Genomic DNA, 18704 nt, shown 5'->3' with positions numbered 1-18704 from the left:
AATTTACTGTTTTTTTCAACAGAAAATGACAGTTTTGAGCTTAAAATTTTTTTTTTGGTTGCTCGCCGTTAGCATTTAAGTATACACAGTACTTGTAAAGAATACTGGCAAATTTGCAGTAATTTGGGATAAAGCTTTAAAAAATTAAAGACTTAAAAAATACATATATATACGTAATAACATTTTTTCTGTAAAGGGTAAAAAGTAATTACTGGCAAAGGTATTCCTCATTTATATTTAAATAAACTGTTTTCAAAAATAAAATTGTGATAAAAATTTTAAGTATGTTAAAAAAGTATAAGTATATATGAATTTTAACTTATAAATAAAACTAATACAATGCAATACTCTGTTTTTGGTTTGGGTTTTATAGTACTCATTGGAAAGGAAAAATTAGCCTTTGAGCGTTGTGAGGATTATAAAATATATCCCACTTTGTACGTCGACTTACATTAGCAATTTTTTTTATAAAAAATATAAATATGAAAGCTAACTAATATTTAAGGCCCCCCAGTGAAATCATTCTGTAACTTAATTTAAGTAGGGACTTATCTTATTGTGCACTTAATAATTTTACACCGACCAGGAAGACAGTTATATCGAACATCACAAGTTTGTAAGTTCTTTAATCTTTAAGTGTATAATATTATTTGTACAATATAATAAAAATTAAGAAACCTTTCCCAAAATAAAATTAAGACGTTAAAAGAAAATACATTTCTCAACTTTACTTCGTTGACTGAGTTGTAAGTTATTTTATCTTTTAACTATCACGCTAGTTTAATAACTTTTTAAAAAATTAAGTTATAAACTAAATGAACTGAGTGTTTTTACTATTAAGGGATATTTGTATATAATAATGTCAAATTATACAGAATTTTGCGTTAATATACACGCTATGAACTAATTTCAGTACACCTATTAAATTATAAACCAAGAAATTATAGCTTTTAAAATTGTGTCAGTCGAATTCAGTGGAGGTCTAAAAACCCTATTTACTATGGTTAAGATTTTTACCTCTATAGTAAATATTATCAACTCTCGACAACCCTTTATATTTATTTATTTCTGCTTCCTCAAAGTTTTTTCCGCAACGTCAGTCTTTAGCTATTTTTATACTCGGAGGCCTTTAATTTAGATAGCCTATGTTGCTCAAGAACAGTATTAAAAAATAGTAAAATATAAGATTTTAAAAGTGATAGGGCTAAGTTAATTCTATAAATCACTTTAGAATGTTAATAAATACATAGATTAAAGCTTTATCTTCTTTTCAAAAAAAAAAAAAAAAAAAAAGAGGAAACTAGTTATTCTTAAATTTTATGTTTACGTTTCGGTTAAGGGAACCACGCAGAAGACAGAGCTGTTATGTTAGGAAGGGTTGAACTTTTTTGCTTAGGAGAAAACTTTTCAAGTCTTAGTAAGACCTACTAAGTCTTTTTGTTACAAGAGTTAATTAGTATTTTCCTGTTATAGAGGTTAGGTAGTTGTTAATTTGAAAGGTAACTAACGATTAAAATATATTTCAGATAATAATAGAAAAAAAGTACTAATATTCACTTTAGCAAATTTTCTATGTACTTTGAAATATAAAAATCTTCTTAAATATTAAGTAAAAGAATTAAATTTTATATAAACTACAAGGAAGTTGGGAGATAACTTGCTAAGTTCTGTTGGCGGTAAAGTATTCAGTAACCTCGTGAACTTGAGGGTGTTGTAAGTATTTTTTTTTCTTAATTTACAAATAAAAAAGTTCTAATAAAAAAAAATAGTGAGTTTGTAGCTGTATATATATTAGTTTTAATTAATAAAATGAATATTCTTCTTTATTATTTTGCTACGAACAATATTAAATACAGTCTATAGTTTTAGTTAAATTAAAATCTCATATACCGCGCTTGTTTAGATTGCTTATAAGTAATACTTAAGGTATTTAGAATTTAACAAACTCACATCGATAAACGATAAAATGTTTAGGGGCCTTTCAAATTTACAAGTACTGTAAGAATATATATATATATATACATATTGTTAATGGTTATAATAAACCTCAATACCATAGATATCTCCAGTATAATAAGATTAAAAGTGCTTCGGAGGATTCCTTTAGAGATCTGAAAAACTTAAATTTTTTGTATTATTCCTATTTCATTACTTAAGCCGGGCCCATCGAATTATTATAAAAAATCTTATTACCCTCGTTACGAAAGATCGCTGGTTGTATAAATTTTAACAAGGGCTGCCCTGACAGTATAATGTGAGATATTTATTCTCTTCTTCTCTTGGTACGAATGTAATAAAACTTTACACTTTTTTCAAAAAGTTTTATTTAGTAAAGTTCAAGTATATTGTTAATATATACAATATTTAAAGTATTACCAAAATTTTTATAAACGACTTTGTATGGAGCCAATTACTACAAAAGTATGGAGATAGTCAAAAATTCAGACTATTTATGATCTTCGACTTTCTATAAAAGATTAACTTTTTTTTTTAAGTGCGAGAGGAAATGAGCTGTTGTAGAATTAACAGCAGAAAAAAGAAGAGCTATGTAAAAAGGAAACTTATCTAAATGATAAACAAGGCGCCATTTTTTATAATATATATTTAATAAGAATTAATAAAACCATAAAATTTAATGCCAAATAAATAAGTTTTCTAATACTTTATAACTTGAAGTAATTATTTATCTTAAAAAATTATCAAAAGTAGCTAATATTATTTTAAACAACAATTTTATCTTTTCAAACGGGGCTCGGTTTTTCATATTACGTTAACTTTATATTAAAAGATATTTAGGGTATAATCAGATTACTGCGTTAACTAGTAAAATGTTTAATGAGCTTGTGAACCTAAAAGAACTGTAAGTTATCATTGGGACAGATATACGTACTGATCATAATAAGTATTGTAAACGTTGTTGTCAATATGGTAAGAGTAATAGGATATGTTTAAAGCATGATTACTATTTCTTCTCCCCCAGAAATATACAAATACAGTTATTTTGGCAGATATCTCCACGACAACAGGATTAAAATGGTCCCTACTAACTGCTTTAAAGCTCTTAGTGCGCTCACTTTTTTGTAAGTAAATCTATTAGTATATAATCAAGTGTTTTTAAAGCATTTATGGAAATAGAAATTTGAGAGCCAACTACATCACTGAACTTAAGGCTAACGCATTTAAGAAATCGTTTAAATTTTCAAACTTGTAAGCGTTTCAATAACTTTAACTTTTGGTAGTTCCCACTAAATAGATGCCGTATACAGAAAAATAGAAATAAATAAGTTTTTTGTTTGTTGCTCACGCCTTCTTTATCAAGCAAAACTTAACTTTAGTGAAGAACTTTGCATACATAACAGATCTTTAATTAGCTACCACAATTTCTCAGTGGATCAGTGTTACCTCTGGAACTAAAATGTTAGTCAGTAAAACGAAGGCTAGTCAGGAGTTGCTACAATAAAGTATTGTTTTAAATGAATTATTTAATAGCTTAAGTTTATGTAATTACCTACCTCTCACAAGGCTAGCAAATAGTAACCTTTCAGAAAGGCATGCAACCTTATTAAATACTTTAAAATTGTCCTTTTTCGTAGCAGTAGATGTTATCCAAAATAAGTAATGCTACAAATATACTATAACAGGTTGACACAAATAGTTGGCGCTACCGAGCTACAAGTGATGTAAGGAGCGCTTTTTAAATAAGTTTGCAAGCTTAATTGTTATAGATCTTTTAGTTAAACTTCACTCAGGGAAGCATATATTAAAAATTTAAAACATTAAAATATATAAAGAATACTTACCTCTAATAGTTAAAGCTCTAGAAAGGTGAGGCGTCAACTAAAGCTTAGCTGCAAAGGCCCTTTTTCTCTTAATTTTTAAAACTTAGTTTTTTTATATTTATATATGACTGTTTCTAATCCAGGGTATATCATATCGTCCAAAAATTGTAAAAAGTAGGATATGCAATTAATACTAGAGCTTTTTTTGAATAAGCACCTGTTAAGTAAAAATAAAATATTATCTAAGTAAAGGTAAACTCCTTTTAAAATGGTCCTTCTTAATTCAGTACATCCGATAACCCTAGACAGTATCTGACTAAGAGAGGAAAATCTTTTTTTTTCTTAATATCAGAAGAATGAATACTACAAAATTCTACACCACCTTACAGTAATAAAATTTTGATGGTAAGCCCATTGATGGTTTTCAAAATTCTGTACCAAAAACTTAGCGACCTAAATTACTTTAAGTAAAAGTTCGCAAGGTCCTCTAATTTTTACATAACTTTTTTTTACGGTTTTCAACTCTTTGCCAACCCAGTTTAGCTATAAAGAAAAAACCTATTTCCAATAATTGACTTACTATTTTTTACCTTTCAAATCCCAATTAAATAAGCCCTTTATTAACGAGTATAAAAGTAGTTGTGGAATAAAGAATATTCAGAGCACAAGATGATTTTTTATATTAAGGGAGATTATGAGGGTTTATCCCCTTTTTTATTGCTCTACTATGCTGCGTGAACAGTTGTACACCTGTCATCCCCTTAAAGGTATGCTTTAACTATACTTTGTAAAGCCACTAGTGGATTTCTAGTGTTATAAAAACACGCTTTAAATACTCCCTGCTTATGGTTTAATAATAAATCGGAGAATGTCTTTTTTATATATAAAGTAGTTTAAACCGAGAATACCCTTTAAATTATTTACTTAAGCAAGCACTAAAAACTTTCATATCCTTGCTTGAACTGATACCAAAGCAGTGCTACTCCCTTTTAAGAACTTCTTCATAGGACCTGTTTCGGCTATAACAGTTAAGAAAGTTATCCTTAACGTAAATAGAAGTTTGTCAAGAAATGTTTTATGTATAAAGTAGTAGATAATTCTGTACACTCAAACATATATTTACGTTACTTGTTCAATTAAATTTAATAAAATAATGTATCTGTACGGACAATTGGCAACGGACGCGTTCGCTTTCTAAACTTGTGTCAAAATGCAAGCTACATACCGGGTGTGGGAGGCGCACAAAGTTAGTAGACTGCTTTACTAATTAATGGTGGATTGATAATATTTAATACAAAAACGATATATTATAAGATTGTTCCCCCTTATAATTATAGATTAAACATAGCTTTTAAGATAAAATCTCAATGTAGCCCTTACCAACTTTACCACTGGCTCTTTAGTAGCTCGTGGCGGTAGCAACGGTAGTAGTTATTCTTCTTTTCTTTCAAGCTTGCTACACATTGTTAGACAATAGTCTTTATGGGTAGTACCATATCTTACTAGAAGCTCTTTATTTTACAACTGACTAGAATATATAGTAATGCTTTAGAACTTAGGAGCGGGAAAGTAGTAATATTTATTATGTAAAGCTTAAAATTAGCAATATATGTAAATTTAAGTATTAATTGTGGGTATAATAATTTTTAAAAGTGTAATATTGCTCATAGATTTACTTACTTGTAAAATTTAGCAATTGCAATAGAAAGTAAGTCTGAAAAATTTAAAAGTGGTAGTTATTCTGGAGCACATCAGCTTCTTTCGTTTAGCGATGATTTCTCCAGCGGTAATTTTTTTTACATGATTTAAGTTTTAATTTATTTTTATAATAATATATACTTATAAAGGGTTAATTATTGATTTATATCTTGAAGCAGACACACACAAAATGCAACTTACCTTTGAATCTTTTAGAAATGAAGTAAGGTTGGTTAAGGTTTGGGTATATATTAAACGTGGTAGAGCTAATAACTACTTTATGTGAATCTTTTTTCATGTTTTCAAGTAAATTTAACTTAAAATTTTTTGTTTTTGATTTTTTTTTATTAAATTGTTTTAATACTAACTATAGTTTGTCAGCTCTTAATAATTTAATAAAATTTAATTATAAAGCTTAACAACTTTATTTAGTAATAACTTTCTACGGGAACTTTTGGCTGATATTTTTATAACAAGAATATTGGAAGTTTCTCTAAAAAAAATATTTACTTTGCCATCTGTGAAATTAAGGATCGCTCACTTATCACCAGCAGAATTTGTTGATAATATTATTATAAAAACTTAATTTTTAAATTAATTTTTTATAGGAATTTTTAAATACTCATCTTCAGCATTATTTAAAACTTTTTTTACCCGATTCTGGAATAACGATTGCTCTAACTGATAGGTATATATGTATTAGTAATGTTTATAAAAATGTTTATTTCCTTTTAAATATAACTTTTATTGAAAAGATACAAATCTCAAAAGAAAGAAGCTAAAATAATATCCACGAAACTGTGGAGAGAACAAGACTCAATAGAAAAACTTGTGGGAGTGGTTGCTGAAATCCCCAGTGAAGATGAAAGTAAATTTTTGGTATTTTTTTTGGCTCGTTACTACCTTTTTTAAAAGTTATTAATAATAATAATTTTTTTTCAATAAGATAATCTAAATAACTGAGATTTATTATCTAAATTTCCGGCGTAAAACTTTGCTAGTAGTTTTCTTTTTTTTAAGGATCTACCTTTTTAATACGTAATAAAAATAATATTACTTTTTTTCTTTAAATTACTTTTATAAGGAAAAATATAACCTAACTTTGAATTGACAATAAAAACAAAGTTATAGTAAGAAAAAAAGTTAACGCAGATCACAAAATATATACATATTTATATTTATATAAAGTTTTTATAATTTTTTATTAAATTTTACGACAACTTACTTAAAACCATCAAGAAAGTTTTAGCTGAAAATTTTTTTATTTTTTTCTTAGAAATTTGTTATTTATAATTTTATTTACGATTCTTAAATAATAAATTACTTAAAAAATCCTGTAGTTATTTTTTTAAAATTTTTTATGCGAAATAACAACTCGCTTCAAGCCGTCTTTTTAAGAGTTTTTGCTTTTATTATAAGTTGTGATTTTTATTTATTAATAAATCTGAATTAATAATTTACTTAAAGTGCTTTTCCTGAATTATTAATCTTATAAAAGTAATTAATATAAGTTTGAATTTATTAATTATTAAAATTTTTATATAATAATTTTCTGAAAAACGTCTTACCTTAAATTGAAGCTTTAGTTTTATAATTTTCATTTCTAGAAATAAGTTCATATTGTTTCACGTGTTTTATAATTAATTCTAAGTAGTCTACGCTCCTCTGCATTCATGTTGTTTAGTAGGTAAAATCTTTCCTGCACCAGAAAGGTGTTGTCCGGTATCTCAAGCAGACTAAATCGGCTACAAGTCTCGAAACTTTGAGTAAATCGGGTGTGCGTTAACCCTGATAACTCTAAATTAAATTTCTGCATGATCACTACTAGTGTTGCCTGTAGACGTTATCAGTAGATTAGGTAATTAAATAGATTATGTGGAACCTTGGATAAACTCTTGGTGAAACATGCTAAGTTACCTGAGTTCTTTGGCTTCTAGCTTCTAAGTGTGTCTGAGAGCATTTGCTTTACTGGCTTATGTAATAAGTGACAAAATAACACTAGCCTGAGTCCATAGGCCGCCTGTGAGGTCAAACTAACAATCTTACTAGCTCCTCTCTTGGTATACAGTGCTCGTATTATAGACTGTAGAATATATATAGTATTAGTACTATCTAATAGTGTTATTAGCTAGTAGTACTATGGATTGCCGGCGAGGAGCCTTGACTTTCTCTCGTTATTGGAACACAGAACAAATTTAAAATTTTATTAGTAACCTTCAATAATTTAAATTTTTTTTTTAATGTAAGTTTTTTTTTTTACGACGATAATATTTTGTTAGTAACTCTTTATATAAGTATTTGTAAATCTAATTCTAAAGTTTATACGAGTTTAAAAAAATTGTATATAAGCATTTTTAAAAGTTTCTTGCTAGCGTGCTTTTTACTTCCATTTACATATGTATACCCTTCGCGCGGACTTTATTGACTCATTTTTCTATATTTTACTTTCCACAATTATTGTGAATCAATTTATTTTCGGTCTTACTTAGAAAAAGCGTAAATATATTTTTTTTAAGGTTCTTTCTTTGGATAAAGCAGAATTGCTTTAATATATATGCCAATTGCCTTTGCTCTTTTTAAGAGAATAAACAATATTTTTTTACCCGTTATTTTTTTTGGTAATTTAAAATTTAGTATGGTTTTTAAGTTTTTTTTTATTAAGGTACGATGAATACGGAATGTATAGGAATTAGCTGTACTAGTAGTAAAAGTGCTTTATTGTAATTTTTTCGTTTACTTTACTTTCAACTGTACCACAAATTCGATCTTATATAAAAAAAATAATTTACATTAATTTTTTTGAATGTGTACGTCAGCATTTAGAATTAGGTTAAAGATAAAACAATATATGACAAGGACTACTTTTACTGAGAATTGCTTGAAATTTACTGTGCCAGCGCTTATTATAAATAACTTTTATAAAACTTTATATTAAGTTTATGAAAAGATAACTTGAAATCTCGTTTATAAGTAAAAACAGTTAGATCAGAAACTTTTTGTAAAGAATTTGGATTTTGTGAATTTAAATTTTTTTAATTGTATTGAGGATATACGTCTTATATCAGTTTTTTTTCTTTACGAAAGTTTACTTACTTGCTTTAGCTGGGATTTTTAATTTATAAGTTTTTATTAAACGCACTAAAATAAAAGTACAAGAGGATATACATAAAACCCAGCGCATCTCCTTTAGAGCACGCAAAAACATTGATGACGTGTTTTCTATAAACTTTCTGTATTTTTCGCATTTAACAAAATTCGGTCTTGCTTATAGAAAAATTATACAAATCGGGCTCGTAGGCTATTATAATTGATTATTAAGTTGAATTCAAAAGTATCGCTGGTTTATATCTAATCTTTACTAGCTTTTTAAAAAACACGTACTTCAATTACTTTTTTTAAATACTATAAAAAAAATTATAAAACTTAAAATTAAAAACCAAAAAAAAGAACAGACAAAAAATAATTTTTTTAATTTAAAAAAGATTAGCGGAGTCAATGACTTCAGCGTGATGTACTCCACGCGTAAAGGCTGCAGCCAGTTATATCTCGGCCCTGCGGCTTATCTTAACCACGACTGTCGCCCGAACGTGCGTTTAGTTTCCTCCGGCCCTTCTTCCGTTAGCGTGGTGGTCCTGCGGGAGATTCATCCTGGGTGGTCCCTGCTTTTTCTTATTAAAAACTTACTTTTTCTAAAAGTTTTAGAAAATTTCTGAAATAATTTTGTTTTAATTTTTTATATAAAAAATATATTTTATTAAGTTATTAATATTTACTATTATTATTCAAAAGATTTATAGTAATTATAAAGTTTAAATTAATACATGTTATATAAAAATAACAAAAGATTTGTTATTTGAGGTTAATGATTTATTAATATTGATCGTTGATATTGATGCCTAGTAAGTATTACTGATGCGTTTTCGTAATAATAAAAAAATTGTTTAAATTCGGTTATTTTTTTTACTAAATATATTAATTTTTTTAGAGAAGAAAAATTTGTTAACAAATTTTCAATCAAATTAATTTTTTTTAATAAAATTTATTTATAATTACTATTATAATTTAGAATATTTATCATATTATCTATAAAAATGGAATTTATATATAATAAATTAAAACAAAATAGTACTTGCTATTGTCGATTAAAAATTGATTAATATCGAGACCTCAAAATATTACTGGTGTTTTTTTGTAATAATGATAAAAATTGATGTAAAATTGTTTATATTTTTACTATATATATTCATTTTTAGAGAAGAAATTACGGCGTTTTATGGAAAACATTTTTTTGGGGAAAATAATAAGAATTGTATGTGCGAGACGTGCATAAGAAGACCCCCTCAGCCCTCAGAAAGCACCTCCGCTTGTTTAGCTGGGCGTCGCAGCTTAAGAAGACGAAATGCGTGCACCTTACTGGTTAATAAAAAAGTAGCAGGGCCCAAACGGTATAGAGTCTCTGTGAATTTTCTGCTTTTGTTCCGTTTATAATTTTTATATAATAAACAATTGCTGCATTTTATTTTATTATAAGTATAATACAAGTTTTTTAGTTATTACTTTGTGAAGCTTATCTTATCGTTTACAACTTTATTATTACTTTCTATATCTATAAAATTTTGACTAAGTTTTATGTTAAAAAAACTTCTAGAACTACACTTTTAGAAAGGATTCCTGAACTACTCCGGCCGTATGTAACAGTTAATAAAAATGGAAGATACGCAAAAATAGCAGAGAAAAACATTTCAAATAACTAAAGTGTTAAGCACAATTAAAAAATACATATTTTTTATATAAATCTGTACTATTCTAAATTCATATGCAAAAGTTTTAAACTATTATACCTTTTTTTACTGTTCGTATGACCACGAGGAAATAAGATGATCATAAAAAGAGCACGTGGCGAGCGCGTGTCCTGACGAATGCCAGTCTATTCCGTAAGCCAAGGAAGCGTGCGGATTGTTAAAAGTTTCTTTTACAATAATTTCTATTAATAAAAAATTTAATAAAACTATAAATTTATTTTTTATATTACTATATCCAAATAATAAACAACAAACAAATAAGTAAATATTATATTTTTATTTCATTTTATACGAAAAATACTAAACATAATGCATTAGTTTATTTTATAAAAAGTTTCTAATAAGCTTATATATTTTTTTATTTATTATGTTATTTTTTTTCATGCGTATAACTATTTTTTTTTATTAACTACTATTTTATTTATTTTTTATGTCCATAATAAACCTTGTGCATTATTAAACTCCACTATCTGGAAACCATTATAAACACACGCAGCCGCGAGCAACCACCTCGACGAAGGATGCTTTTATATATATAAAAGTTTAATCAAATTTATTTTATATATAAAAATTTTTACCATTTGCAAGTTATCTTTTCAATATATTTATAGAAATAATATATTTTTTAATTCATTATCAGATTAAATGACTTAAAAATTCCTTTTTTTGTTGATATGAAATATATAAAAGACATTTAAAAATATGCTGATACCCATTTAAGCCGCCATATGCCGCCTCCCATCTTTTTGCACGCGACGGGAGTCTTCAGCGCTCTTCGGTCCCATAAGCACATGCGTTCATCGTAGCTTTTTTCAGTAGAATATAAATAAAATTACTTTTTTTATATTTATTTAGTAAATGTGGAAGTGTGAATTTTTTAAGCACATTAGAAATAACGAAAAAAATTATTTTACTTATTATTATTATTATTAAAACATTAATAAACAATTATTTGTGTAGAAAAAGTTAACAAAATAAGTTTATTTTATAAAATTTATGAATAATGAATAATAATTATAAAGCATAATAAATAAATATTAGAATCTTAAAAATAAATTAAATAATAAATTTATAATAAGAAAAGGTATATTAAATAAAATTATCTAAATATTAATTAATAAACCTTAAAAAAAGTGGAAAATAATAAATAAAAACTTCTATCTTCTATTTTATTTGAAAACTGATAACTTTTTTATATATAAAGGTTAATATGTAAAATTTGATACCTTTTACTTCAATATATATTTATTTTTTCGGGAAACAATAAGTTTGTGGGACAAACATATAAAAATGTGGTTTAAAAAAATATTAACAAAAGTTACTTCCATTATATAAATTGCTTTGCTAGATAAAAAAGCCCTTTTCAGGATAATGATATCAAGTAAATAATAATGGAAACGTTTCCAAATTATTATTAATAATAATAACGAAGTATTATTTTAAGTATTAATAGCAAGAAAAAAGTTAATAAAACTTTTATGAAATAATATTTATAATTTTGAATAATATTTACAATAATAATCACAAGTAAATAATAAATAAAAATTTTTGATTAATATTAATAAAAAAGTATTTAAATTAAAATAACAAATTATTAAAAAGTTTTGTTAAATTAATAATAAAGATTTAGTTTTATTTTAAATAAAGATAAGAAGTAAATAATACATAAAAACTTTATGGAAATATTTATAAAGTATTATTTTACATAATAATAAGTAAACAATAAGGAAAACTTTTTTAAAAATGATAAAAAAAGTAATATTTTTAATAATTGTAACAAGTAAATAATAGTTAGAATCTTTAAGAAAAATAGTAATAATTATTACTTTGAATAATAATAAGAATATATAATGAAGTATACAATTATTAATAACAATAAAAGAGTTGTCTTTAATAACAAGAGTAATAAAAATAACCTTCCCGTAGCAAAGTAAGCTTCATCGAAGTGGTTATTTTTCGCGCTGGTAATACCCGCAGAGTGACTATTTTGAGTTAACTAACTTAAAAAAAAGCATATACACGCACGCAAATTTGCTGCTGTGCTAATTATTGTTCGGTACTGCTATTCAAATTAATAATAACAGAGCACGTTAATATAGTTGTGTTTATATACTTTTCTCAATATTTTTATAGTTTTTTAAAAATAAATATAATAATCTTGTAAAATAATATTATAAATAATATTCAGTAATAATAGAGGGTGTACATTAACATACATTAATATTTTAAGAAAAAGTTTTTATTAAAAAAAGTAATAAAAAAACTTGTTAGTAATATAATAATAATAGTAAAAGTACTGGCAATGTTATAGTATTATGAGCAATAATTTATAATAACTATTAATGAAGCACTATTAATATAATGTTTATATACTTTTAAATTAAATATATTATAAAAGTATATAGAAGTGTATACAGTATTATATTATAAATGTAATGTTGGTGGTAATTATAGTAATAATAACATAATGATAATGTATTCATGTTGTACAAGTTTAACGTGAAGACAGTGGAATACGGCTTCTGTCGAAGATCCCAACATTTTAACAGCCCGTCTTCCCCGCCTGAATTTTTTTTTTGTGTTATTTTTATGTCTAACGTTAAATTGTTGGTAGACCCTTAACATCATTTAGCCAATGCGAGCGTTTCTTATGTTATAAGATAAAAGTGACTGGCTATAAAAGAGGTATTAAGTAACCAAAAAGGTTTAGCTTTTTAGATACTCGTTAATAACCAAAAATAAATGGAATCAGTTTAAGAAATAGCTGTTAAATATTAATATATAAGCTGCTATAAACTGGCTTATATTCGATTCATACGTTTAAGAAAAGACATTTTTATGAAAGAAAGAAATGTTTACTGCAATGTAAAGTATTGAAATTTAAATATACTAAAAAAGTTATATACGAGTAAAATGAAAGCAAAAAGAATATTAATATTAGAAAATGAAGAGAATAAGTAAGAAAGTTAGGTAAATAAAATAATAAAAATAAAATAAGCAAGGAAGTTAGTAGATAACAAAAGAGAATAGTAAAATAAATATAAAAAATAAAGTAAATAAGGGAAAAGTTAAATAAATAAATAAAATACTATTGGAAATATATAAATTAAATAAGCAAAAGTTAATAAAAAACGATAATTATAATAGTATAGTCAAAAGAAAAAAGGGAAGTAAGTAGTCAAAAGTATAAAAAAAATTGATATCAAAAAAAATAAAGTGATCAGCAAATTAAATAAGTTAAAAAAAATTAATATTAGTAAAACGCAGTAAAGTTAAGGAAATAAAAAAAATGATAATAATATAATAATATAGAAATAATAAAGTAAATAAGAAAAAAAAGTTAAATAAATAATAGTATAGAAAAAATCAAAAATATTAGAGTGAATAAGCAAGAAGTCACATAACAATAAAAAAAATAACAAAGTAAATAAGCAAGAAAGTTAAATAAAGAATACGATAAAACAAGCAAATTATATAATAACGAATAAAAGTAAAAAGTTTATAATAATTATTATCGTGGTTACTATTTTTTTAATTCATTTGGAAGAAAATTTATTTTATCAATAAAAAATATTTATAAAATAGTCAAAATAAAATATTTATTTGAATATTTTCTTATTTTTAAATAATAATTAAAAACAAATTTTTTTAAACGTCCATATTTATTATTATTAATAATATTAAAATTTTCTATTAAAAAATATTAATATTTCAGTTTTATTTTTCATTTTGTTTTTATTATATTGAATGTTTGGTAAAAAAAACATGTAAATATAATAATATTAATTTTTTTAAAATTATGATCATAAATTTATTTGAAAGATTTTCTATAAAAATTATGTTGACCTGTTTATAAAAAAAACTTTAATACAAGTTAAAAATAATAAAAAAAAGAAAAAAATTAGTAAAAAGTATAACCGCTATAAAGCAATTGTGGCTTCAACGTATCAAAGGAACAGGTCCAAACCTCGCAAGAAGAAGCAAACTTTGAAACGTGCGCTGTAAAAAATTAAAAGAAAACTTATAGAAAAACATAAAAAATATTTCAATGATAATAAATTATGAATAGGTAAAGTTTGTTAATAACAATATACTATTTATTAATATATTTATTGATTCTTAGTTTTAAAAAAAAATTAAGAAATAAAATATATAGAAAAAAATAATTATAATTATTTAAAATTTTCCTATTTTATTTAAGTTAATAAATAATTCGTATTTTTAAACTTTATCTGCTGTTTAAATAAAAAAATAGAATAGATATTTTTATATATACAACAAAAACATTAAACAATAACTTTATTATTAATAATTTGCTTCTTTTTTACAGTTTTATACTTTTAAAAAGTTTATTTATAAAATCTAAACTTTAAAAAAGTTATTGAAAAAAATTTATAAAAAAAAAACTAAAATTATAGTTAACTTTTTTAATTATGTAATAATAATTTATTTTTTTAATACAGATCTATTTATTTTTTAAATTTACGCTAAACATAAAATACATTAAAAAAAATTTCAATACATGAAATATTTTTTATTATTATTTTTTTAAGTGCGAAGTATTGTTATTTTTTTTAAGAAATTTATTTAAAAAATTACACTATTTAAAAGGATAAAACATGAAACTGCGACATACAAAAAAATATCATAAAACAAAACTTTTTTGTAAAATTTTTATTAAAAATATATATATAAAAACAAAATAAGTTTTAAGAATAAGTAAGTTGCTAGCAAAATCTATTTATATGCATAAAAGTAGTTTACAATAATAATATATGATAATAATATAATATATAAAAAGTAATAGTAATAAGTAATAAATATTAATTAAGACAATAATAAAAAAGAAGTAACAGAATACATTATATAAAATAATAACAATAAATTTAAAGATAATAGTAGAAAGATAACATCAAAAAACAAAAAAAAATAATAAAAAAATATTAAATCACTGAAATTCTTAATATAATATTATGAGAAAATTTTTTTATAGTAAAGTAGATTATAAGTAAAATAATATAGTGGAAATCTATTAATAACCTTCTACAAATGTAAACAAAATTTATTAATGGGATCTTAATGAACAGTAAAATTTTAATTAAACAAATTTAAATGAAGTAAATTTTTCCATGTCTCAAATTGTAATAAAATCATAATTAAGAAATCATATAACTTTTTCGTAGTTAAAATCAGTTTTACAGCCGCAACTTGTTTGGATGTTTTATAGCAGTAAGTGTCATCTTTTAGGGAAGTGAGCCTGCACCGTGGTTTTTTTAAAAAATTAAATAAAAATTAAATTTTAAATTTGCTTTCACTTTAAAAAATTTCTCTAAACTAACGCCATCTTGCGTTGTTAGTTTTTTAATAATAAATTAAAAATTAATAAATTTACTTTCTTTAAATTTATAAGCCATAAAATTCTTTATAAAATTAAATCTAATGCCGATCAGCTCTATCAGTTTTTAATTAAAATAAAATAAAATTCTATTTATTTCTTAAATTTAATTACCATAAAATTCTTGATAAATTCTATTATATTGACAGTCTGATCTATTAGTTTCCAATACTAAACATTTAAAAATATTTACTTTCAAGTAAAAATTAAATTATAATAAAATTCTTTAGACTTTATTCTATTGCCAGCCCGCCTTGTTAGTTTTTTAGTTATGTACTAGATATAACTAAGTTTAGTTTCTTTTTTTAATTTAATTAATTTATTCATAGAATTCTTAGAAGATTTCACTTCAATGATAGCCTGTTCTACTAGTTTTTTCATTAATTAAAAAAATTTACTTTCACTTTTAAAATTAATCATAAAATTCTTTAATAATAAAAATTAGAAGGCAGCCTTCTGTAAATATTTTTTCTTAAATTTATAGAAAATATAATAATTTACTTTATCTTTTTAAGCATAATTTATAACTTATTTTTTCTTGAAAATATAAAAATCTAATTTATTTATAGAGAATAAAATTATTAAAGCGTAAAGTTAATAAATAAGGAGATTAATGTGAATCCTTAATAGTAAAGATTAGTGTCTAGAAAGGACTGCAATAGTAAGAAACAAAATTTATAATTCATCTGATCGGTAAAAAAAAGGTTTGGGTTAATTCTCTACAAGCAAAGCAAAGAGCTGGAAAAATACTGATCTAAAAAAAAAAGTTGTTCACAAAATAGAATAAGTTTTATGTTTTTTCCTAATTTTGATAAAAAGTTATTTTTTTTAAATTGTTAATTCAGATGAAGAATTAAAAATTAAATTTAAGGCAAATTTTAAGATTTTTACAAAATTAAAATAAAGTTCAAGGGCAAAAACTTTATAAAAATAAAATAATACTTTTTATTAGATCAAAAAATGTCTTCTTAAAAAAAAGATGAGCGCTTCTTTTAAGTAAATGCAAGATTTTATTGTTTGCGGACGAATATTCTTTGACACCAGCTCTCAAATTTATTATTAATTTTTAAAAAAAAATAAAGATTTCTTAAAGCTTTAGAAATTAATGACTCATCTTTAAAAAGTATTAAAATAATAAAGTTATCATTAAGTTACTAATGCTTAAAAGAATAAATTACAAGAGTATAAATAATACTTTTATATTTCAATATTATACTTGTTTCTTGAAAAATAATTAAAATTTGAACAATGTTTCTTTTATGAAGTTAAATACATTCATAAATTTACTTATAATAGTAAACTTTATAGTGGACGTTAATAAGACTAAGGGTAATAAATTCCTACCATTAAAAATTATTTATTTTATACACAAACAAAATTTAATTTCTAACCTTCCCAAGAAAAACTTTCTCTTAAATATTTCTCGTTGGATATACTCCACACACTCATTGTGCCATCGCTTCCACAAGAGGCAACTTTCTGATCACTAAAGTATATATATAAAAATATGATAACTTTAATGTTAGGAAATTTAAAATTAATATTAATTAATATTAAATTTATAAGTATTGATTTTGAACAGAATTTCTTATATATTACTACACTGGAGAAAAGTCAACAGCTAATGCTAGAACTTCGAAATTCCCACTTTTTTGAAAATTAACGGTTTGCTTTAAAAGAATTTCATTAGTCTCTTTAAAAGTTTTCGTCTTTTATTATTTAAAAATCAAATTATAATTTTATAAAACAAAAAGTAATGAAGAGATAGACCTTCAACGTCCATAAGCTAACGCTTCCGCTAGAATTTGCTGTTAAAAAAAATTGCTCGCGAACATCTTGTAGGAGGGGTACCCTTAAAAAAATTTATAAAATTTCTGTAAACTTTGGAGATTTTAAGTGTTTTTAAAGAAGTTAAAAATTATAGATATTAAAAAATAATATAAAGAAAATTAAAATAATAAGTTATACCACAAATTTTAAATTGAAAATTATATTAAAACTTTGGGTAAAACACTTTAGGGTTTATATTTTATTCTTCTCTCAATTCTCTTAGCAAACACCAATGCACAAACTTGAAACAAAGCAAAGTCCAGATTTACTAAATAATATGAATTTAATTTACCTGCAAGGCCAACACTATTGGAATTACTACTTTAGGCTTTTTAAATAATCAAAAAGCAGTAGAATGCAAAAACTAGACGTGCTTACACAAAAATTAATAATATAAGTACAACTCCAAGTAAAAATATTAAGATCATAATAACTTTTAAAAAAACTAATTTACAAGTTGTAATAAAGGATACCATTTTAAATCAAGTACAGCATCTGTGTCCACAGTTAAAACATTCTTGATGGACTGTTATACAAGATTAGTGTAAATAAAAGAACTTGGTATAGAAAGAAAACCCAATCTTTGCAGCGAAGATATAATATAATTTTTCCTGCTCGCTTTTGGGACAATACAATTCTACCAGGCTCAGGCTCATCTTTTAAAAGTTGATACGTCCCACAAAGCTACGCAAATTTCCTGTAAACGTAAAAAAATTTATTGCACAAATTGGAATTCATTTAATTTACCAGTAAATCGCTGTACTCGTTAAAATTTTTTGGAAACCATTCAACAGAATCTGCGCAATATATAGTGTTCTGAGAAGAGATAAGTTTGATACTTTTACTTTCCATTAGCTTTTAAGCTCAGAGCAATAGCTCAAGCCCCTCGGTGGTAGCCAGGGTATATTACCCTTTATCCTTTTATCAGATATGCTAAGTCCAAAGTATTTTTATATAAGCTAAAAGGGATGTCTGTTTGTTAGTAGTTCCAAATGCAAGTTAAGATTGTGTAAAAACTTAAGTTTTTAATTGAATTAGTGAGTAACGCAAGAAACAAGATAGCTTTCCGAAGTAAATAGTATTAAAGAAACTTTTAATATGGGCAAGTTGTATGCTTGTTTTTTTATAGTTTCTAATATTAAATTTATGGTAAGTAACTAAACGTATATATTTATTTCGCTTTCTCGCAAAGGTTTAATA

At 24.2% G+C, this 18704-nt stretch overlaps 2 protein-coding genes and 1 long non-coding RNA gene across 4 annotated transcripts; 2 read left to right on the top strand and 1 right to left on the bottom strand.

Moving 5' to 3' along the window:
• Positions 1-5271: 5271 nt before the first annotated feature.
• LOC135145387 (uncharacterized) lies at positions 5272-5732 on the top strand. The gene is made up of 3 exons (XR_010283434.1): positions 5272-5351; positions 5473-5565; positions 5627-5732. It is a non-coding gene; the product is annotated as an uncharacterized LOC135145387 (long non-coding RNA).
• Positions 5733-6017: 285 nt separating this feature from the next.
• On the top strand, positions 6018-10420 carry LOC135145386 (histone-lysine N-methyltransferase KMT5B-like). 2 transcript variants are annotated; one of them, XM_064077491.1, is made up of 5 exons: positions 6018-6165; positions 6233-6356; positions 8960-9129; positions 9731-9922; positions 10140-10420. In XM_064077491.1, exons 3-5 carry the CDS (start codon positions 8987-8989, stop codon positions 10150-10152), a joined length of 348 nt encoding a protein of 115 aa, XP_063933561.1. In that variant the 5' UTR covers positions 6018-6165; positions 6233-6356; positions 8960-8986; the 3' UTR covers positions 10153-10420. The 2 variants fall into 2 exon arrangements, with proteins under 2 accessions (XP_063933561.1, XP_063933560.1); XM_064077490.1 differs by having other exon boundaries at positions 10126-10420.
• On the bottom strand, positions 9074-18315 carry LOC135145385 (diphthine methyltransferase-like). Its single transcript, XM_064077488.1, has 13 exons — positions 18252-18315; positions 18081-18188; positions 17978-18030; positions 17445-17526; positions 17277-17383; positions 17066-17160; positions 14198-14278; positions 12770-12842; positions 12196-12261; positions 10992-11085; positions 10725-10803; positions 10319-10461; positions 9074-9145 (listed from the first exon to the last, which is right to left on the bottom strand). Exons 6-12 carry the CDS (start codon positions 17121-17123, stop codon positions 10325-10327), a joined length of 588 nt encoding a protein of 195 aa, XP_063933558.1. The 5' UTR covers positions 17124-17160; positions 17277-17383; positions 17445-17526; positions 17978-18030; positions 18081-18188; positions 18252-18315; the 3' UTR covers positions 9074-9145; positions 10319-10324.
• Between the last annotated feature and the right edge of the window lie 389 nt (positions 18316-18704).

The sequence above is a fragment of the Zophobas morio genome, unplaced genomic scaffold (assembly GCF_036711695.1).
Source record: "Zophobas morio isolate AGI-343-1 ecotype UQ-CSIRO unplaced genomic scaffold, CSIRO_AGI_Zmor_V1 ptg000147l, whole genome shotgun sequence".
NCBI classification, from domain to species: Eukaryota; Metazoa; Arthropoda; class Insecta; order Coleoptera; family Tenebrionidae; genus Zophobas; species Zophobas morio.
This window is presented reverse-complemented; position numbering and strand designations above follow the sequence as displayed.